At 36.5% G+C, this 23,623-nt stretch overlaps 1 protein-coding gene across 12 annotated transcripts in view; it reads left to right on the top strand.

The window, feature by feature from the left end:
• PTPRD (protein tyrosine phosphatase receptor type D) overlaps positions 1 to 23,623 on the top strand; it is a 572,219-nt gene that overhangs the window by 365,588 nt on the left and 183,008 nt on the right. For 8 of the 12 annotated variants that reach the window (XM_070375883.1, XM_070375876.1, XM_070375880.1 and 5 more), the window contains exons 9-14: positions 6,626 to 6,759; positions 11,266 to 11,410; positions 14,886 to 15,191; positions 16,075 to 16,268; positions 18,597 to 18,623; positions 22,699 to 22,816. In XM_070375883.1, coding sequence (XP_070231984.1) covers positions 6,626 to 6,759; positions 11,266 to 11,410; positions 14,886 to 15,191; positions 16,075 to 16,268; positions 18,597 to 18,623; positions 22,699 to 22,816 — 924 coding nt within the window. The remainder of the gene's footprint in view (positions 1 to 6,625; positions 6,760 to 11,265; positions 11,411 to 14,885; positions 15,192 to 16,074; positions 16,269 to 18,596; positions 18,624 to 22,698; positions 22,817 to 23,623) is intronic. The other 4 variants (XM_070375882.1, XM_070375878.1, XM_070375881.1 and 1 more) reach the window with 1 other exon arrangement.

The following is a 23,623-nucleotide window of genomic DNA, read 5'->3' as shown; positions in this document are numbered from 1 at the left end:
GATGAGTCTTCCAGATTGGCTCACATTTTAAGTACAGCACTTTCACAGCATCATCTTAAGGATTTGAAATAGCTCAGCTGGAAACCCATCACCACCACTAGCTTTGTTTGTAATGATGCTTCGTATGGCCCACTTGACTTCACACTCCAGGATGTCTGGCTCTAGGTGTGTGATCACATTATTGTGGTTATCCAGGTCATTAAGATCTTTTTTTGTTTAGTTTTTCTGTAACTTTTTGCCACCTCCTCTTAGTATCTTTTTCTTCTGTTAAGACCATACCATTTCCTTTATTGTGCTCATTTTGCATGAAATGTTCCCTTGGTATCTCTAATTTTCTTGCAAAGTTCTCTTGTCTTTTTCAATTCTGTTGTTTTCCTCTCTTTGCATTGTTCACTTAGGAAGGCTTCCTTATCTCTCCTTGCTCTTGTTTCAAACTCTGCATTCAGATGGATATATCTTTCTTTTTCTCATTTGCCTTTTGCTTCTCTTCTTTTCTCAGCTATTTGTAAGTTTCCTCAGACAACCACTTTGACTTTTTGCGTATCTTTTTCTTGGATATCTATTTATAGTCAGTAATATAGTCCCTTAATTATGAATATTAGTGCAGATGAAACTATCACATAATCTTTAAATGATTCTAAATATAAAAAAGTTTTGGTTAAAATGATTATTTTCTAAATGTATAGATTAATCATCCAGAGTTTCCATCGCTTTAACTTCTGGCATTATAATTACTTGCGACTAGTTCGCCTTGAAAATACGTGGACTGTATGGTCATTGACAAGGGAAGTATTTATGTTATGTTGGGGAAAAACTCTGCTATGGAAAAACACCTTCAGAAAAGATGTCTGTTATAGTTTTCTCATGTATATAATTATATAAGAATGTAGGGTAACTATATTTTACAAAAGAAGTACAAATAAAACTCTTCTAAAGAAATGTAATAAATTAACATCTTCAACCTGTGCACTGAAATAAATGTTGTATGTTGTTCATGCTAATGGGACAATCATAAAGTTATTAAATACTAATGCGTGTCTTTTTTCTGAACTTTCTTTAGAAAACACATCTGACCTCTAATTCTTCTATGCATTCAATAAATTCTTGGAGAAAGTACTGATTTTTATGTGCAGACCTTAATAGTATAGGTCTTTGAAAGGAAAATAATTATATGCATTTACTAAGTAAATATTAATGAGTGGTATCAACTTTAAATGTTTTGAAGAAGCAAAATTGTAATAGAACTATGACATTTTAGAGACATTGTGCTTTAGATTTTCATAATTTTTAAATCATTTCATTACTATTAAATATATATATCAACAAGTCAATATAGGCAAATTTAAAAAGACTGATTTCCAATAACAAAAATTTAAATGCTTTTTCTAGGTTATTTTAGCAATGAGTAAAAGAGCTGTTTCTATAAATACAACTGTAATAAAATTTAACTTTTTCTTATTGATGCCTAATGACAGTTGAGAACAAGATTTAGGCAGGTGCTTGTGTATTAAGTACTACTTTTGTCAATAATATATCTGTAGCACTTAGAAATCCGACTCCTTGTTTGAATTTGGTTTTGTTTTACTACCACTATAATTCTGGCTGTTGTTTTTATTGTTGTTGTTACCATTTGTCAATATGCTAGATACTCACATTTTAAAATATGTACCTTATTAGAGCACTAACTATTTTAACAATAAGTTATTTGTTTGTTTGTTTTTTTTAATCTCTTGGTACATTTCATATTTATACTATGGTGAGGCAAAATTGTTTTTTAGCCAGCTTATATGTGTGCTAACCTGTTTCTCTTCTAAAATCTACTGAAATTTTATTTCTTCTAATTATCAAAGTTTAGATATCATGCAGATTTTCTTTTCACTTTTTATTCATTCTCCATTCTCTTTAAGTTGCCTTCAGATATTTGTATTGAGTATAATTGTATTACTATGCAAATATTTTACATTTCTCAATGGGTTATAATCTTATTTTAGGGAACTGATAACCCATATTTGTATTTCTTTGTGGACATTAAATAAGCAATCAAGAAGAAGGATATAACAGCACCACTTCACCAAATATAAGGATTTATTAAATACAATTTTAAAGAAAAACTATTTTTACATTCTTTTTCTCTTTCCACGTGTAAACTTTTTGGTTTCTGGTCACAGTTACTACACTTACATTTCTGGATGAGTTTTGTTGTTGTTGTTCTTCTTCCTCCATATGTTTTCCAGAGTCTTAGATTTTCCCATAAAATGAATCTGAGGTTCATTAGTGAGAGAAATGGTACAAAACAGGAAAGCTCTTAATAGAATAAAAATTAAATATACATAGTCTAACCTGAAGTAAATGAGATAAAAGAATGTTAGTAAGTGTGAGGTGTAAACATTGTGAGAGTATTTTATATATATATATGCTGCTTCTGCTGCTAAGTCACTTCAGTCGTGTCTGACTCTGTGCAACCCCATAGATGGCAGCCCACCAGGCTCCCTCATCCCTGGGACTCTCCAGGCAAGAACACTGGAGTGGGTTGCCATTTCCTTCTCCAATGCATGAAAGGAAAAGGAAAAGTGAAAAGTGAAAGTGAAGTCCCTCAGTTGTGTGTGTGTGTGTGTGTGTATCCGGAGGGAAAAGGAAAAGGGGAGAGGGAGGGAGACAGGGAAGGAGAGAAAGAGGGAAAAGGGTATGGAAAAAGATAAATATAAATGTTAACAGAGCCTTTGTAGCATTGTATTTGGTGTAAAATTCTGACCGATGATGAAATTTCCCTGTGTCTCCAAGTGGCACAGACAAAATAAATATGACAGTTGGGAGTCCACTAAAGTGTTTTCTTCTAAACATATATTATGATCATTAGGACTAATTTGTTTGGGGAATATATAAATAAATACATTACTATCATAGATTACTATCATAGCTTTTTTTTTTTTTTTTTTTGGCTTTAAAGCCTCAGCTTCATTGTGGATGTTTCAGCACTGACTAAATGATAATGAGAAAGCAATATCTTTAGGTGAACCCACAGTTCCCTGGTGGCTCAGACAGTAAAGAATCTGCCTGCAGAGCAGGAGACATGGGTTCGATTCCTGAGTTGGGAAGATCCCCTGGAGAATGGATAGGCTACCCACTCCAGTATTCTTTGGCTTCCCTGGTGGCTCAAATGGTAAAGAGCCTGTGTGCAGTGCAGGAGACCAGTGTTCAATCCCTGGGTCGGGAAGATCCCCTGGAGGAGGGCATGGCAACCCACTCCAGTGTTTTTGCCTAGAGAATTCCAGAGACAGGGGAGCTTGGAAGGCTACAGTCCGTAGGTTTGCAAAGAGTCAGACAGGACTGAGTGACTTTCACTTTCCCAATTCCCAAGAAAGTCTGAGTAGTGTCACCCTTAAGACACATGTGGGCACAGAACCTGATATAACAAAAAAAAAAAAATCTTTTAAGCCCTGATCCATATGCTAGATTTTGTCTGTAGACATCTTTTGCCCAATACAGTGTTTTCTATTTCATTTCAACTGTTTCAGTTTATTTAAGATTATAAAGAAATTGAAAGATTTTACCTAGAAGATTCATTATCAACTCCTGTTGAAAAATCAGAAGCTTGGGCAAGTCTGAACCCACATCCCACAAGGCAGCCGTCTCCTGGCTCAGAGCATCACTGACTCCTTCTGGTGGCCCAGGCACTCCCGTGACCCTGTGTCCACATGGCCTTCTCATCCGCCTGGCATTTCTAGGCACTGGTATTTCTACTACAAGTTTACAGTCTAATAAATTATCTGCCAGCCCACTTCAAAAAAGATGGTGAAAGCAGAGGAGGAGAACCTCATTGTATTATGTAGCAGAGGAGGACAACCTCATTGTACTATTTAAAAAGTCTATCCAGTCGCGTAATCACTACTTACTTACTTTGTGCAAGGGTAAAATGAACATTTACACCCTCTGAGACTCTGATGTAGCTATTTCATTATTTAGAAAGAGAGGGCTTTGAATAGAACCAAACAGAATTAGGGGATTAAAGGAAGTGTATGGCACTAAACAAGGATGAAACATCGGGACCTACCAGGAATTTGTTTGAGACAAATTAAAAGCAAAAAAGTAAACAGTTTAAGTAAGAAAAAGTTAATTAGATTCCCACAATGTTTTCAGTCACTGTCACTCAATTTATTATTAGCATTAGCAGGGAGGAAATATATAACCAGCATTTATTATCCTGAGAGCAGCCTTTCAATACTGTCTGTGTTGTTAATTCTTGACAGTACTTTATTCGGTTTGGATTATGTCAGAAGTTATCACAAGGTGTTCTTTCCCAGACTTGTGGAAGTTGGAATAAAACTAGAGAAAAAGAAGTGACTGCATACATATGCATAGGCATGTGTATTTTTAGGTTGAGAAAACCTTTCATCGTCTGAATATTAGAATTCAAACATCATTCTCCCATCTGTCTGATCATTCTTGGCTTCCATTGTGGCTCCTGCCTGTGATATTGGTATTTTCCTTTAAAAATAATGCGTTTTCTCTTTGATTTGCTGTTTGCCTGATTGTTTTCTTATTTTCTTCTGTTCTACCTTCTCTTGCTCTTGATCTCTTATCTTCTTTTGTCTCCACCTCTCACCTCTCAGTGTGAATGATTGTGTTAGGTCACCTGTTGGGCAGGTTCTTTAAAAAAAAATAGATACCCAGTTCAGAAAGTACATTCCTGGAGGCATCAAATTAATGAGTATCTCAAAGCCTGTGGTACAACAGGGGAGAAAAGAAGATTAATTAGAAATATGAAGTACTGATTATTGGCCTTACGCATCAGTCCAGACACAAGTGTATGCACTTATTCACACACACACACACACACACACACACACACACACACACTCTCACAGGTTAACAGACCAGATGAGGAATGAAATGATAATTAGGGATCCCAGAAACCATTGTAGGTCCTTTTAAACTTGAATCTCTTTTTCAAACAAAAGGCAGTTTTTTAGTCGTACTGCAGAGAGATGACTACAGAAAGAAAAGGAAGCTTTACATTTTATATTTCCAACGACTTTCTTTCTGAAAATGATGCTTTAATTATTGTTTAAGAAATTGATGTCAAAAAAAAAAGAAATTGATGTCATACATCAGCTACAAGTTATGTTGTTTGTACATATTTTTGAATGCTTATGCTCATTTGCCAAAAATACTTGAGGTGTTCTTTTCCCCTCTGGTATGGAGTATTATTCTTATCTTTTTTTAATTTAAATATACACACAATTCTCATGTGAACTTGTGGGCATACGGACATATATTCAGATATGGCACTTTGAAACATACCATAATATCAGGAGTAATGATCAAAATATTTAATGGCCACCAAGACATGGGCACCAGCCAGAGTAGACATTGGGCAAGAACAATGTAAGTAAGGGTAATTGTGCCACTGATGCCCTGAAGTGCATTAGCCTTGTATATAATGGGTAGAGGACCTCATGGGATTAGGTGCTAACTAGGAGGTTGGTGTTAGTAAAATTTATTCTAATTCAACATTCGGGTAAGGTGTTTTCAACTAGATCCAATTCTTGATTTCATCTGTATATAGCTGTTCCAAATTGTCTATTGCATGGATCATATGACCAAGGTACAAATTGTAGATGACCTCTATTAAATTCCTATGAAAGTGAAAGTGTTAGTTGCTCAATCATGTCTGATTCTTTGTGATCCCATGGACTGTAGCTTACCACACTTCTATGTCCATGGAGTTCTCCAGGCAAGAATACTGAAGTGGGTTGCCATTCTCTTCTCCAGGGGAACAGCTCAACCCAGGGATCGAACCCTGGTCTCCCACATTCCTAGCAGATTCTTTACTGTCTGAGCCACCAGGGAAAACTATATTAAATTCGTATATTTGTGATTGTAAGTGTGGTCTATAAACTTTTTAACTTGTGTAGTAATTTAGTTCTTTCTCACTTGGGACAATATTAAATTTATATTGGGTCTAGTGTATTAACTCATATAAACTCATTTAGAGATTAGAAAGAATTGTTAGTGTTAGGTTTTTAAATTCTCTTTATTTTACATCTGTTTAAAAATGGGTTGGTAACCAAAAAAAATACTAATGATTATGCTTGCCTATAGATTTTGCTAATGGAGTGAAGGTGAGATTTTATAAACCTAATTGGAAATTGTTTTGAAAGTAAACTATAGTACTAAAAAATAAGTTCCTCCTCAATTGTAAAATAGCAATAGCTTTTATGTATTTAACATTTTATGTGATTTAGGCAATCTTCATTCCAAGTGCTCTACATAAATCATGTTGATTGCTCACAACAGTATCATCACATTTATTGCTTATAACAATATTATAATAAATATTATCCTTAAAGTTGAATTCAGAAACTGATATATTTACATTTGCTAATTCCACATCTTACATATATATTAAACCACTCAAGGACAAGGACAATATGTGTAACATTGTCCTTATGCCTTAAAGGAGAAAAAATGGGCTCTTTATTCCTAGGTTAACTTGGACACTGTAAGAAACCTTGCTCTCTGCTCAGCTAATACATGTGAACACTGAAAGGTTAAACAGTTAATGCAAGAATTTCCGATTATTTCTGGTAACAGTGAGCTTAATCCTTTGCTTTTCTGTTTTTAGTCCCAGGGCAGCCACTAAATTTCAAGGCAGAACCTGAATCGGAAACAAGTATTTTGCTGTCTTGGACGCCTCCACGTTCAGACACCATCGCCAGCTATGAACTGGTCTACAAAGATGGGGAGCATGGAGAGGAGGTAGGACTGTGCTTCTCACCTTGTCGCCATTCGTGGCATCGAGACACTACTCTCATTCTGTTTACTTGCCCAAGTTCCGTTAAAAGGTCAGGTAGCTACTGAGGACGTTGGTGGGAAAGATTTATTCATAAAAAGAGAAAATTGACCAAAAAAAAAAAAAGAAAGAGTATTTGGAGACTTGATGGGAGTAGGACAGAAGAGACAAAAAAAAAAATGGCTATTGTCTCTAACGGATTTTTTTTTTTTAATTCGGGTTTCCAAGATGCTTACGGAAGTATTGGGTTGTAAAATAATATACTCCTTGATATTTGGAGATTTCCTTTCTTTGTCTTCTGCATTAAAATACTTAAGTCACAGTTAACACTTGACTAAGTGAGCTCCAAGGCTTTGGGTAGATGAATTTGTCCCAACTGGTTTCAGAGAAAGATGCCCCAGAGCAAATGTTCATTTGTATGCCATTGATTGTTTGATATGAGTGTGTATGTATCTATATGTATATCTATATATCAATACTTATTGGCTTCCCAGATGGTACTAGTGGTAAAGAACCCACCTGCCAATGCAGGAGACACAAGAGATGTGGGTCCAATCCCTAGGTCGGGAAGATCTTCTGGAGGAAGCCATGGCAACCCACTCCAGAATTCTCTACTAGAGAATCCCTGTGGACAGATGAGCCTGGAGGGCTCCGTAGGATCGCAAAGTCCGTAGGATCGCAAAGAATCAGATGCGAATCAATGTGATGCACACACACATATAATTTGATTATGTTATGCAAATAAGCATAGAAGGCTAAAAATTGTTAATAGTTACTAAAAAGAAAAAGAAAAATCAGAATAACATACATTTACAGGTACTGTAATAAGGGTTTCACATATATTAACTCAATCCAACAGTAGTGCTTTATGTCAGCCTCTATTATTAATCTGTTTCACATATTAACAAAATGGATACAAAGAAAAAAGTTCAAGTATTTGCCCAAAGCCTCATATAGACAATTTATAGAATCTGTTCTCTTGACTTCATGATACACGGGCCTGTGGGTATACTTTGAACAGATTCTATAAATCACTATTAAGAAACATCTAATATTTTCAGAAAGGGGATATATGATAATAATATATATTTAATTTGTTATCATGAAACTCATTAGGGAACATCAGGGCAAAAAAGTTTATAAAACTATATGTGAAAACTCAATTCACCAAGCCATTTTATTATATCTCTTAGCATTCTTTGTCTTAAAAAAGGCCAACTTCACAAAGCAAAACAGCCCTGATTTCTAACAAAGAATACTTTTTTAAAAGACTCACAAACACAGTGAACTATTACCGATTAACTTCTGGCTCATCACTTTGAATGCTATACTAAGTTAATGTTAATAAACCTGTTTTATTACATCTCTGAAGTGAGCAGGTTCTAAGAGCAGTGCTTTTAGGTTTAGCTAACAAAGCCAATTCCAATTAATAACTCAACAAATTCTAGAACTAAAGTGTTGATGTAAGTACTCGTGTTACAAATGTTTGTAGTACAACATAAATTAACATTAAATTATTTAAAATCCTTCAGTTCAGTTCAGTTCAGTCGCTCAGTCATGTCAGACTCTTTGCCACCCCATGAACCGCAGCACACCAGGCCTCCCTGTCCATCACCAACTCCCGGAGTCCACCCAAACCCATGTCCACTGAGTCGGTGATGCCATCTAACCATCTCATCCTCTGTAGTCCCCTTCTCCTCCTGCCCTAAATCTTTCCCAGCATCAGGATCTTTTCAAATGAGTCAGCTCTTCGCATCAGGTGGCCAAAGTATTGGAGTTTCAGCTTCAACATAAGTCCTTCCAATGAACACCCAGGACTGACCTGCTTTAGGATGGACTGATTGGATATCCTTGCAGTCCAAGGGACTCTCAAAGGGACTCTCAGGAGTCTTTTACAACACCACAGTTCAAAAGCATCAGTTCTTCGGCGCTCAGCTTTCTTTATAGTCCAACTCTCACATCCATAAATGACTACAGGAAAAACCATAGCCTTGACTAGATGGACCTTTATGGACAAAGTAATGTCTCTACTTTTTAATATGCTGTCTAGGTTGGTCATAACTTCCCTTCCAAAGAGTAAGCGTCTTTCAATTTCATGGCTGAAATCACCATCTGCAGTGATTTTCGGAGAGGACAATGGCACCCCACGCCAGTACTCTTGCCTGGAGAATCCCATGGACGGCGGAGCCCGGTGGGCTCCGCCATCCATGGGGTTGCTAGGAGTCGGATACGACTGAGTGACTTCACTTTCGCTTTTCACTTTCATGCATTCGAGAAGGAAATGGCAACCCACTCCAGTGTTCTTGCCTGGAGAATCCCAGGGACAGGGGAGCCTGATGGGCTGCCATCTATGGGGTCGCACAGAGTTGGACACGACTGAAGCGACTTAGCAGCAGCAGTGATTTTAGAGCCCCCCAAAATAAAGTCAGCCACTGTTTCCACTGTTTCCCCATCTATTTGCCATGAAGTAACGGGACCAGTACTTTGGCCACCTCATGCAAAGAGTTGACCCATTGGAAAAGACTCTGATGCTGGGAGGGATTGGGAGCAGGAGGAAAAGGGGACAACAGAGGATAAGATGGCTGGATGGCATCACCGACTCAATAGACGTAAGTTTGAGTGTACTCCGGGAGTTGGTGATAGACAGGGAGGCCTGGCATGCTGCAATTCATGGGGTCGCAAAGAGTCAGACATGACTGAGCAACTGAACTGAATGGGACCGGATGCCATGATCTTCGTTTTCTGAATGTTGAGCTTTAAGCCAACTTTTTCACTCTCCTCTTTCACTTTCATCAAGAAGTTCTTAGTTCACTTTCTGCCATAAGGGTGGGGTTATCTGCATATCTGAGGTTATTGATATTTCTCCCGGCAATCTTGATTCCAGCTTGTGCTTCCTCCAGCCCAGCGTTTCTCATGATGTACTCTGCATATAAGTTAAATAAGCAGGGTGACAATGTACAGCCTTGATGTATTCCTTTTCCTGTTTGGAACCAGTCTGTTGTTCCATGTCCAGTTCTAACTGTTGCTTCCCGACCTGCATACCCTATTAAAAATAAAAACAGTTATGAGAGAGGTGGTCTTTTGGCAATGGTTGGATACTTGACTTTTGGCATCCCTACTGTGCTTTACAAATGTTTATTTAGGAAATTCCTTTTTTTTCTTATTATTTGGTAAGTCTAAAATTTGTTAAAGCTTTTTTATTTGCAAGCCAGAACGCCCTAAGGATGTTTTCTCTAGTTTTATATTTGAATTCCCCTTCCCTGATTTCTGGTTTGTGTGAACACCAAACACTGTTTAATAAAAAGCCTTGTAAGATTATTGATGCCATTACAAGATTACATATTAGTATGTTTTTTAAGGTTTGCTACAGACTCATGTTCAATCTGAGATTGATTACCCATAGATAGCTATATTTGTACTAAAATGGCAAAGGCAGATTTCAAGCATGAAAATAAGAGTTACAACATTCAATTAAAAAAAAACAGTTATTTCAGAAGCCTTTTTGATGTCAGGTTATAGAAAAGTTTGTGGTTTCTTTTTCCTTCCTGTAGGCCCTGTGATGCAGGGAGCTCAAATCTGGTGCTCTGTGCCAACCTAGAGGAGTGGGGTGGGGTGGGAGGAGGGAGGGAGGTTCAAGAGGGAGAGGACATACATCATTCCTATGGCTGATTCGTGTTGATGTAAGGCAGAGACCAACACAATATTGTAAAGCAATTATCCTCCAATTAAAAATAACTTAAAAATTAATTTGAAATCAACATAGAGTAATGATATGGTTTCATATATATTATCCAGCTTTCTTCAGTAACTAACATCTGATTTTTATCCCGGCCGACCTTGGCAATTTCAGATCTCTTTTATAACAACGTCATGTAAATTGTATGCCAGTTTCCATTGTTATGTTACTTCTGGCCATATTTTCTTTGCCCATACTTGGGTTTCAGGCTGTCATGGGAAATGAGCTAGACATCTCTTCAAATGGACTGTTGGGCATAGCCACTGTCAGGAATGGGTGTCAGTTTCTATTGTGGACAATGTCACAACCACACACATGCCTTAAAGTTGAAATGCCTTCATGGGTGGTGGCCTCTCACTGCCCCTTATCTGATGTATTTGAAACACTGTGTCATCATTAAATAGATCCTTGACTTCCTTTTTTTCTAGTTGTCTTACTTGTAGAAACTTACCACTCCACTATTCTTGCCAGGGAAATCCCATGGACAGAGGAGCCTTCTTGGCTACAGTCCGTGGGGTCGCAGAGGCTTGGACACGGTTTAGCAACTAAAAAAACAACAGTCTTCTTTATGTGATGCCCTTAGTGTGGTCCTTGATACTCACTGTTGATTCTGTTTGTGATATTTTGATAACATTATAACCCTGATGACAGAAATCTGATGTTCTGGGCAGTGTGATAAAAATACATGCACAGATCTTAATGAAAATGATCAAGTTCCCTTGTTACATATCCACAGCAACGGATCACCATTGAGCCAGGGACATCTTACAGACTGCAAGGGCTGAGACCAAACAGCTTGTACTACTTCCGTCTGGCGGCACGCTCTCCCCAAGGCCTGGGTGCTTCCACAGCTGAAATATCAGCCAGAACCATGCAGTCAAGTAGGTGTCTCTCTTTGCTTATATTCTGCCCCTTTTTTCCACTAGGAAGTGTTGCCGGCTTTTATCCTCACCAAAAGACTTGCTAATTCATATTCTTTTAATAGCTGGTAGTCTCTATACCAGCAAGTGTCCAGTTTTAGAGATTAGAGTTATCAAGACCTTGGTTTTCAGGCTGGGTCCAAATGACAGACCCCATTCTCTCACTCCTGGAATTGAAAGTTATTTAGAGAAGTTAGGAAGCCTCCTGGAGAAGGCAATGGCACCCCACTCCAGTGTTCTTGCCTGGAGAATCCCAGGGACGGGGGAGCCTGGTGGATTGCCGTCTGTGGGGTCGCACAGAGTCGAACATGACTGAAGCAACCTAACAGCAGCAGCAGCAACAGTAAACCTCCTTGAGAAAAATGGGTAAAAACGTTGAATTTTGCTGTAAGGCAAAATTCAAGTTGAGAACACTGCAAAATAATCAGAGGAGGGCTTAGCAAAGATAGCTAAAGACCAAACTTTCGCCTCTTTTAAAGACAGATTTTAACTTTGCTTATGACCAAGTCTTCATGTCACCTATTTGTTCCTAGTTTGTTGTTAACTTTGCAAGTAGTTCATATGAAAATTTGAAACATTCACAGAAGATCTGTATTTGGACAAATTTAGGAACAATGGAATAATCACAAGTATAGTGGCGAACCTAAATTGTATTTCGTTTCCTCAGGTTTCTTTTCATTTGGGGACTCTTACTCTAAAGCACAGTTGTGTTGATCACAATGGAGTTCATTTTGTCTAGGGAGGACTGTTCTGTATAATGCGTTATATGGCAGGTTGTTTTTGATGGAAAGTCTGGCGGCTTATATAATACTACTGTTTGCTCTTTATTAATAAGTTTCTATAATTTATTAAACAACCATTTTTCTTGAACGGTATTTTGGACTTTCCTTAGATTTTAAAAGTATTTTATATTTTATGTGGTTTGTGATATAGTGACATAGATATGTATAAAATGAATATGTGGAATTTCATAAAGAGGATGTTCTATTGACCTAATTGTTAGACTATCAGAAAACATGAAATTTACAGTTTTTTAGAGAATGAGTTTCCTTTCATATAAGCAAGTCTTCCAGAATTTCATTTTCTATAGATAAATCTTTTCAGTTTTTGATGATAAAATTCATAGTTTTCCTCAACACATGATTATTCATATGAAAAGTATTAGTATTCTGTTGCTTAATCCCTTACTGATTATAGTTTATTCCTATAACATTCCATTTCTTGTAAAACTCAAACATGTAAATCAGTGCAGTATTGTGTCTTCTTTGAGTTCCAGGCAGGCTAATAAGTAATATTGCAGAAGATAACTCTTAAAATCAGACATTTAATTAACAGGAAGGTGACATGCTTTAATATTATATTTTGCATGTTTTTTACAAACTTAAGTTTTTTTGTATATACACACCTAATGGATACATACATGCTTCCCTGGTGGCTCAAATGATAAAGAATCCGACTGCATTGCAGAAGACCTGGGTTTGATCCCTGGGTTGGGAAGAACCCCTGGAGGAGGGCATGGCAACCCACTCCAGTATTCTTGCCTGGAGAAGTCTGTGGACAGAGGAGCCTGGTGGGCTACAGTCCCTGGGGTCACAAAGAGTAGGACACGACTGAGCAACTAAGCACAGCACAGCAAATGCATATATAGATACTTACGTACAGAGAGACAGCATGGACTTCCTATAACCACATCAAAAGCTTATCTACTCTTTATTAGAGTTTCAAGTGGTGTTACATATACTCTCGCAGAATAGGAGGTCTAAAGGTAGGAATGCAGTGAAAACCAAATCAGTTTTTTAAAAAGAATTACAAATGAGTCTTTGCTGTTACATGAACAACTCAATTTATTATGAATGATAGTGCATATGAAATAGTTTCATAATTTGAGGTATAAGAACCTATAGTCAGAATCAATAAAAATGATATTCTTGTGATTTTGCAAATCTTATACCAGATTTACAAGGCTGTTTAATGATAATTTTCTTTTTGTCTGTACAAAGATCTTTTCATTTTGATTGCCTATAATGAAGAACACAAGACATGTAAATTAAGAAAGACTGATAATTGTCTATATAATAAGATATACCTGACACTACATATTATTAAGGTTCACAGAATGTAAAGAACTACTCAAACTGCATGTTCAAATACAAAAAAAAAATAGAAATGTTTTACTCTTCAATCATCTATATTGTCTTATATATATATGCATACATATTTACATGTATTTTATCTAAATTCTTTGTGCTTCTTTAGGAATATTATAATAGTAGTCACATTGTTCTTTCTTGCTTTTTTTCAAATAATGATATGTTTGGTTTATTTGATGGAAAGTAATTACTCAGAAGGTTAATAGTTTATATTAAAATGGGCATTAAGAAAGTTTATCTTTTAACTCTCATGTAAATTCTACTTTATATGAATAATTATGTACAAAATGAAAAGAGCTACATACAAATTGGAAGATAAGTCATATCTTTCCCAGATGGTTCTCAGGATTTTTTTAAACAGTTCTTTTTAATGGCTGTATTATTGACATTTTGTAAGGGATAGATGATTTTTATTGATTTTACCAAAATTTGCTGGTGGGATCTAATTCTTCACTAGCAATGATGTCCCAAGAAGAGTTATAATTTTTTTTAAAAAACTGGAAGCTGACATAGGGTAAGTACAAGTTACAGTCAGAATCAACCAGCCTGACATTTACCCTCGGGTAGGTAAACCTTGGACTGCATTTTCATCCTCTATCGATCTGCATGCTCACTGTATATGGGCTATGATCAGTATCAGGCTAACACTTCTCATTAGAACTGGTCAGAATACTGATTTTCAGATAGTCAGAGGGAACCCTTTTATGTTTGTTGGGCTTTTATTTACTTCTCTTTTTAAAATTTTAATTGGCAGAATAATCTAACAGTTATTGCCACTTTTCACACTGAAGAACCTTTTTGCAAATGAGTACTGTATATGAATCAGAATGCAGTTCAGTAGCCAAAGCTTGAAATGGTGTCTCTTAAACGTCATCAGACTCTCATGTAACAAATCTTGTACTGTTTGCAGCTTTTTATGAAGTTCGATAGTCTGTAAAATAGGGCTGGGGAATACTGAGGGATTGTTTTAGAAGAAGAATTTAAATTGCAGGTAGGTAATTTTATTTGAGGCTCTGTTATCTTAAGATTTCATTTTCACATATTCCCCCCACCCATTATTTAACAATTATTTTTGGTCATTTATTCATTTTTTGGTTTATTCATATTACTAAGCCAAGGTTCATAAATTTATCTTTAAAATTTTAAGTTTCAAAGTCTTATTTTCATTTTGTTGCCCTTCTTGTTCGTCTATTTATTTTCGCCTTTTCTTTTGTTTTATCATTTTTTTTTTCCAACCACTCCTGTCCTTTCACTCAAACCCTCCTTTAACTCACTACCAAAATAAGAGCCGTCAGCTCCTCCTCAAGACATTAGTTGCACCAGTCCAAGTTCCACTAGTATTTTGGTAAGTTGGCAACCTCCACCAGTGGACAAACAGAACGGCATTATTACTGAATACTCCATCAAGTATACTGCAGTGGATGGAGAAGATGACAAACCTCATGAGATTTTGGGAATCCCTTCGGACACTACCAAATACCTTTTGGAACAGCTGGAAAAATGGACTGAATACCGGATCACTGTGACAGCCCACACCGATGTCGGCCCTGGCCCTGAGAGCTTGTCCGTGTTGATTCGAACCGATGAAGATGGTATGTTGCCTCTGCTCCATCAGTTTGCGCCCTTCTACCACGGTCTTGCTCTGCTGTCTTTTGATAGGCTAACAGTAATGTGCTTTTTTTCTGCTCATCTTTTTTTATCCAGTGTCACTGTAACTTCAGCAATTTTTGCTAAAGACCTATCTTTGCTACGGCCTGGGAAATTTTTTTTTTTTTTTTTTTAATCTCAACATAGTCATTTGCTTCCTTTTTAAAGAACAGTTTGCTCCTGTGACCTTGCAATCCAGGCCCTTCTCTGTACCTCCGTCTAATGTCGTCTGCGTTTTTCTTGGCTTTTTGTAGTCGCTTCTTTTACATTTTGATGTTAACTTTTCAAAAGCACCTTCTTATCTTCTTGTTGCCTTTTTGTCTTGAACATTTCAGAGACAGTGATGCTCGACATTCAGTTTTTGGCATCTGTTGTATGGAATACCTTTGATATGAGAAAAAAAAAAGAAGAAAATCCATATAATCAAGAATCTTTTTATTCTGCTAAAAAAGAAACCTAAAAAACACACACAGCAATCAACAATCAGTTTTTGTTATTATTTCAATGCTATACTTCTTTGTGCTTTAATGCTTTGAACCTCAAAGCATCTTCCTTGGCTTTTGTACATTTTTTACATGTTTTTCTATTTCTCTGATACTCTTTTTTTCTTCCATTTTTTTTTCTTTTTTTTGGCATCGGTCATGCTTTTTGATCTTTTCTTAAAAGGTAGAGCAGATTGGTTGAGCATTTTCATTGGTTGAAAATGTTTGTATTCCACAAACATGGTGGGGTCTACCCATTTTTTTTTTTAAACCTAAGTAAAGAAAATGCTCTGACTGGGTGGGACAAGTGCCTATAATTTTCTTTTATCCAATGATGTTGTTCCAGTTCCTAGTGGTCCTCCTCGCAAAGTCGAGGTAGAGGCTGTCAACTCAACATCTGTTAAAGTCTCATGGCGCTCACCTGTGCCCAATAAACAGCATGGCCAGATAAGAGGATACCAGGTGCATTATGTGAGGATGGAAAATGGTGAGCCCAGGGGCCAGCCCATGCTGAAGGATGTCATGCTGGCTGATGCACAGGTAAGCATCTGAGAAATTATACAGGTATACTTTTATAGGATACATCTGTTTTAGCCTGTACCTTAAAATGGGCCCCATTTTCATTTTTTCTTTGATATTTTAAAATGTCTATACAAAATTCTAGATTTTAAAGAAACTTGAAGTATAATTGATTTGCAGTGTTGTGTTAATTTCTACTGTACAGCAAAGTGATTCAGTGATACAGATATAGACAAAGATACAAAGGTTTGCCTCTGCTAATCCCAGTCTCTCACTCTGTCCTTCCTGGACCCTGCATCCCACTTAGCAACTAGAAGTCTGTTTTCTATGCATGTGGAGTCTATTTCTGTTTTGTAGATAAGTTCATAACATTCTAGCTTTAAAAACACACGATCCATATTTATCTTTTCAGTCAGAGTTGACTTCAAGTGAGGAAGTGAATTGAAATGACACATCTGATTCAAAACACAGAACATTTTTTTTTTTTTCCAATACAGATACTTGGCTCTCTACAGCTATCTCTCAGTTTGCCTTTCTGACTTTTAAAAAAAAAATCGACTTAATTAAATCAAAGGGAAGAATTTTAAACAGCAATTTTGCTGATAGTCTACTTTCTACTATGCTAAAAGTATTTGAAACTAAGTTAATCTGTAATTTCTAAATGAATGCCTTCTTTCACTGAAGAGTAAACATTTTTATTTGGGGAAATGTATCCAGACAGTATTTTTATCTGTCATTTATTTACCAAATTACATATTTAATTAAAATAATTATTTCATTTCCAAGAAAATGAAGATAATAATAATGACAAAATTATAGAATTTCCCAGGAATTAATGAGATCCTGTATGTTGAGCCAGTTAAAATTATTAAGTGTAGTTGAGTTTGTGAGAAATTCTTTCAAGCCAAAGGCAGTGATTTATAACCATATAATCACAACTTGGTTTTGTAATAAGTTATTTAAAAGAGGACTTTTTTTTCAATTTTTAAATAAAAAACAATATCATAATAAATCTATTTGTACATATTTTTCTGGAAGGGAGAGGAAGATTGTAATTAATAAGCATCCTGCTGGGGGTTATACATATCCCATGGAGTAGTTTACCTTGTTCTAGTAGAGACAGGGTATGAGAATGGAGTGTTTTGCTTATTCAGCAAAATTGGTAGCTGGGCCTGGAAATAGATGGGATTAATGCAGATTTGAAACCAATTCATTTGAAAATTCCTTCTTTTGTATGAAAGTAGGGAAGATTATGAACAAAATGGAAAACTGTTGTACCAAACTGCTACATTTTGCCTTCCTTTCTCTGTGAAAATAAAAGGGCAATAAATATCCCACCTTTTTACCCCAGAGTCTTTACTTCGTATTTATCCCAAAGTCTTAACTCACAGAGGTGCTTATTTGCTTTAGCTATAAAGCATTCTAACTAAAGGGGTCTAGCTTAGTGACTTATTTACCTCAAAAATCCAGTTGTATGGTTTTCATTTGAAGGACATTTCCATAAATTTAGTTGGAGATTCATAGTGTCCCATAATATTCTGGAGAAAGCACTATAGATTTGGCTTTTAATAAATATTTATTTTGTACTACCCGTAAAACAGAAAGTTCTTATAAAATATAGTATAAAAAATGCTTACGTTTTATTTGGTGCGTCTGTAATTTTTAAAAATAAAGTGATACGACCATCATGTTTTGATGTCCCTCATCAGTTCTTAGATAAGCTTACATTACAGAACAGTAGTTCTTTTGCTGTTTTTATTGGGAATATGGTAGCCAATGAAATTATATAATGCAAAATGCCTTAAATGTCAACTCAATCTTTTTTTCCCTCCTCTTCTGCTTTGGCTTTTCTTTCTTATTTTGCTGATTTTCCTTGTGTTGTTGTTCTGGTTTTGGGTTGATTTATTTTTTGCTCATATCATGTTCTGATAATTCGTTGAACTTTTTTTACATCTTATAGGACTTCATTGATGTACATTTTCAATATAATGAAGATGTTAATCTAAATAGTAACTTGAATTGCATAATCTAGATAGAAATCAAAATAAACGTCACAATGTAGTATACCTAGCACTTTGTATGCCTTATTGATATTTTAAAAAATTAGTTGGTTTTAGTGATAACAATATAGAGTGTATTTACTTTTAATTTCTCAATTAGGAGTGGAGGTGGCGCATAACACTCATATACTGTTTGGGATTTTATTGTACATACCTCTTCAGTTGCTTATTTTTTCTATTTTTTTTTTTTAGTCTAAGGAGGGCACCATTGCCTTTATCAGGCTACAAACTTCTCTTCATTTCTTTTTATTTTGTTTCCCTCCTCCCCAACCTTCTTAATCTCAATCAGTGGGAATTTGATGATACTACTGAACATGTGAGTAATTTTTGGCTGCTCTGTCAAAACAGATTATTAATGGCTGTTTTTTACTGATACTCCCCTTTCATTTATTTGTACTGTGACATCACAGTTTGCTTGGATGCATGAACTAACAAATTATTTTTTAAAGTATTTTCACTACATGGTATACTTTTTTTTTAAATTTTTTCCCCTCATTGTTGTTTTGTGAAATTGATGTGCTGAAATTGATGTGGTGCTATTGATTACATGAGAAATATCATGAGTTGATATTGTGCGATGGCTGTTACTAACTCTGCCTTGTGACACAGTTAGAGGAGGCATGCTTTAAGTGGAGGTATCACAGACTGGAGATGTCTAGTTTGTTCTGGGCTGCTCATAAATCCTGCTCCAGGGTTGCATATTCAGGGCATAATATGATCTAAATCTGGCACCAATTAACTCTATGTAGAAATGGCAGTTCTCTGTTGAACCCATACAAATTTGAGTGAAATTGCATGAGTGGAAACACCAAGAAGTAGGAGGTATCTTACTGAGTGAAGAATTTTTTAAAAATACTGTAATGAGTGGACTGTGTTAGTCTGTTAGTTTTTACATTGGGAGTTTATTATGTATAAAGAACTGTGGATGACACTGCCTACTAAGTGCTTACAGTCTAGGTGGATAGGAAGGATGTAAAGTTCAGAAAAGTTCCATGAATACAACCAATGTGATGCCCTCAAGTAATGTATGAATAATTAGTATTTAAATGATAATATCAGTTAGAGCTATGAGCTTAGGGACAGAGCACCAGGATGGTAGACATCCTGAAACTTATGGAGAACTCATCCCTGATGAGTAGGGATTAAAGAGGTAATCCCTGTATGTCTGTGTCTGTTGCGGAGTTGGAAGTGAGAATGTACTTATTGAAGTACATTCTGAACTCAGCAGAAGTAGACATAGACATAAGAGTGTGGCAAAAAGTCAGCTGATAATGAGCTTGGCAGTTTGACAGAACTGAAGAGTTCAAGTTATTACATACATTATATTTTAATATAATGTTGGAAAGATCCAAAGTGAAAAAGTGAAAGTCACTCAATCAGCTCCGACTCTTTGTGACCCCAAAGACTGTAGCCTGCTAGGCTCCTCTGTCCATGGAATTCTCCAAGCCAGAATACTGGAGTGGTTAGCCCTTCCCTTCTCTAGGGGAAAAAACCTAAAGTTTGAAGCTAAAGACCTGATCTCTAACTCTTCAGTACTTGAGAGATTTTTTTAATGTTAAAAAAGAGCAATAAGATAAAGACTGGTAGGAAGTTTTCTTTCATTTAGTAAATAAATATTTTTTGCCAAAACAAAGGTCTCTTATAGAGGTTCTTGGTAAATATGATAATCAAGTTATCACTTCTCATGAAATCGACACTGTAACAGTGTCTTATACACTTCTTTGATCATAACCCATAGTAAAAAATGCATTATTTGCCATGACCAATGCATGTGTATGTTTAAAATAAAGGTTTCACAAAATAATACCTTACTTTTAAATATATTCACATTTTAATGTTCAAGTATATCCATTTGTTTAAAAAAATGCTGGTCTTAAGTGGCTAAATTCATTTCATCAGCTACTAAATGGGTCGTTACCTGCAGCTTAAAAATCAATAACTTCATGGATAGATTAAGAGAACTAATACAGTTGATAAGGAAACAAGTTAACAGTTCTTTTCCTAAATCATGAAGTGATTTTTTTTTAAAGTTGAGAATCAGAAATGAAAAGGGGAAAGTTATGATCAATATTTTAAAGGAAGAATGAACAGAACCATACTAACTAGCTAAGAATTTGAAGGAGACTGTTGGACCAAAGATTGTTCATAAGTTTTGAAGATGCTCCATCATTCATTAAAATATGGAAATATTTTATGGAAGAAGGGGACCCCACTTCTGGGAGTAACGTGTGCTTTAGTTACATTGAATTTGAGATACCACTTGACAGTTTAGGGAAACTGTCCAGCAGATATTCACAGTGTATATACTGCTGGGACCCTGGGGAAAGTCAAGGCTAGAGATGAATGTAGGATATAGGCAGAAAAAATTCTCTAAGTTTTAGAAATGAAACTAGTTTTTTTTCATTTTTTTTTGTTGTTGTTGTTGTTGTTGTTTTAGGACTAGAGAGAAAGGCAGCAGATAAATGACTGTGTCAGGACATTTGGAATGACAGCTATTAGCAAGCAGGGGCAAGAATTAGGGTGCAGAATGGAATAGGAGGATACAGAGAGAGGAATAGTGGTTCTGATGTCAGCCAGAGAGGGTGTGGAGACCACCAAGGTAGTACAGCCACAGCTTTAAGAAAGAAAATGTAACTCAAGAGACAATGTGATTCAAGCAAAGAGAGGTATGCTAGAGATTAGACCACTGAAGGTTTGAACATTTGCACTGGCACTACTTATATTATCCAGTCACAACCTGTGTGGAAGGAAGGTCATGTGTGATTGCTTAACTTCAATTTTATGAATGAGAAACTTACGGAAGGCTCAGCATTTGTAAATTACTTGCCTCTCAATTTAGTGATAGACTCAAGTGATAGAATCGCTTCTTTTTTCTCCCAACCCAGCCTGTTTTCATCAGTAGTTCTGTGACATGAGGGAGACCTTGGAAATAATAATGTTGAGATTTACCCATCCTAATTTTTGAATTGCCAGTGTGCCTACCATAATTTTAAGTGCCACTCTGGAGTGGTTCACTTAATTTTTATATTCTCTGTGATGTTGGTGAAACCATTCCTGAGGGTACAAATCTCTCTCTCAAATTTAGTCTATTCATCTGATAGAATAATTTTTCCAGTGGCTCTTGAGGATGGTATCTGAAATTTTTGAATTTCCACACTGGTGAGATTCCTGCTGTTTTTAGAAAAGCACATTGTCAAAAGCTGTCATCCCTGGGTTCAAATTCAGCCATTGATTTCTATGGTGCCCCTTACAGCCTTGCACAGAAAAGTCCCGCTGTTCTCCATTCACACAATGAAATCCATTCACTAAACTCTCACATGCATTGTCTTTAGATGCAAAATATAACAGTCAATATTTTCTTAAATTTATCCGTATTGAATTTGAAAACATAGCTGTGCCATAAATCTGAAAAGTTACTTTTTAAATTGTTGTGCGTGTGTGTAGCTCCAAAGAAAATACCAAAACATTAATAGCCAGCACTCTATTTAAAGAATCATGTAACTTCCAATTTGGAAGAATAATTCTTAGACTATGTTCTCTTATAACCATCACAGCTTTGGGTCCTTACTAAGAGAAAGCAAATAGTTTTGATGAATAGTTTGTGGTATTTACCATTTTCAGAATTTATTGAGCATATATCCATGATGTGATAGAACAAGATCCTGATATGTAGTTTTATGACAAGGCCTCAAAATCTATAGATTGTTCTCCTTAGTTTATAATAATTTTAGTTCTTAACCTATACAACTAACCAGTAATATATTATTTGAGTCCTGAGAAACTTCTGTGGCTGTCTAGGTCCAACAGACCAGCCACTGGGCAAGATATCAGTATTTATGCAATTAAACATACTCTTTGGCATCAGCGCCACTAACAGTCTGAGGACCAGACTACGATGGAAGCACAAGGATTGTGGCTGGAGTATCATAACAGCTAGAGTGTGAACTGCTCACTACAAGCCAGACATTGTTTTAAGTGTTTACCTGGTATAACTCATTTAATCCTTTAGTAGCCTAGAGGGTCCTAGCATCCCAACCTTCACATGGAGAACTGAGGCACAGGTGGCGTAAACTCACTTGCCCTGGGTCACCAAACTGGTAAATAAGGAAAGGCAAGTTTAAATCCAAGCATTCAGCCGGTCTGACTCCAGTTTTTGTGGTTTCGATTATTACCCCTTAGAGCTGCCTCTGCGGATGGCTGAAGACCCCATTTCAGTGTCAGCATGAAGACAGATCTTGCACAGCATGAGCTCCAGGCATGATGCGTCCAGTGCTTGGCATGGCTGCGGGGAATGTTCATGCATGCACAGCATGAAGGCGGATGCCTTGGTTTCCCCCCAGGGCAACTGTAGCATAGTTTTGAATCATTGTTATTCGGTTGTATCATTTCAGGACATGATTATTTCTGGGCTACAGCCTGAAACTTCCTACTCCCTCACTGTCACAGCTTACACCACTAAAGGAGACGGAGCTCGCAGCAAACCCAAGCTGGTGTCCACCACAGGGGCAGGTAACCACGTCTATGCATATATGTGTCTTCAGTATGTTTCAGGCAACAACAATAATTTTCCAAATGGTATGGGTGACTTCTATCAGAGGGGAGAATGGACTGTAGTCAACTTTTGTGGTTTGATGTATCTTAAGTAAGGTAAAATAACGGAAGACCCTGCTTTGCCCAAATTACTTAATCACTCATTCACCAAATACTATTTGAGTACCTACTGTGCATCAAGAACTATTTCCGGTGCTCTGAAGAACAGTGAACAAAACAGAAAGAATCTGGCCTCCTGAAATTTATTTTCTGACTGAGATTGGATAATTAACAAGTGAACAAATGAGTTTTATAATAATAAAATGCCGGGAAGTGATAAATTATGCACAGAAAGATATGCCTGCATACTTTAGGCAGTTCCTAGAGGCGGTTTTAGAAACAGTGATGTCTTTTAGAAGCAGGATATTTGAGCTGAGACTTGAATGGTGTGAGGGAGCAGATCCCATGAGGGTCTGGAAGGCAGATCATCTAGGGAGGAAAATCGTGTGATAGCCTCAGCACGCCAACCCCTCCCCGCCCCAAAAAAGAAAAACAAACCTTGTTAGAAGAGCTGCCACCTTGAGCTGGGTTGATGACTTAATATTTTATTTTTTTGTCATTTTCTCCTCCTGACCCCTTGTTCTGGGGTATCAAAAGACAACAAATTGCACAAAAGATGGGAAACAAAAAAAGAGAACGAAGAAAGCAGAAAGTCTAATAGAGATTGCTCCTTTCTGAAGAATAGAGCTTCTTAGCGCTATTGAGACTTATACATTGGTCTGCCAC

Source organism: Bos mutus, chromosome 8, assembly GCF_027580195.1.
Source record: "Bos mutus isolate GX-2022 chromosome 8, NWIPB_WYAK_1.1, whole genome shotgun sequence".
Classification (NCBI taxonomy): domain Eukaryota; kingdom Metazoa; phylum Chordata; class Mammalia; order Artiodactyla; family Bovidae; genus Bos; species Bos mutus.
Note: the sequence above shows the minus strand (reverse complement) of the source record. Positions and strands in the feature narration are given on the sequence as shown.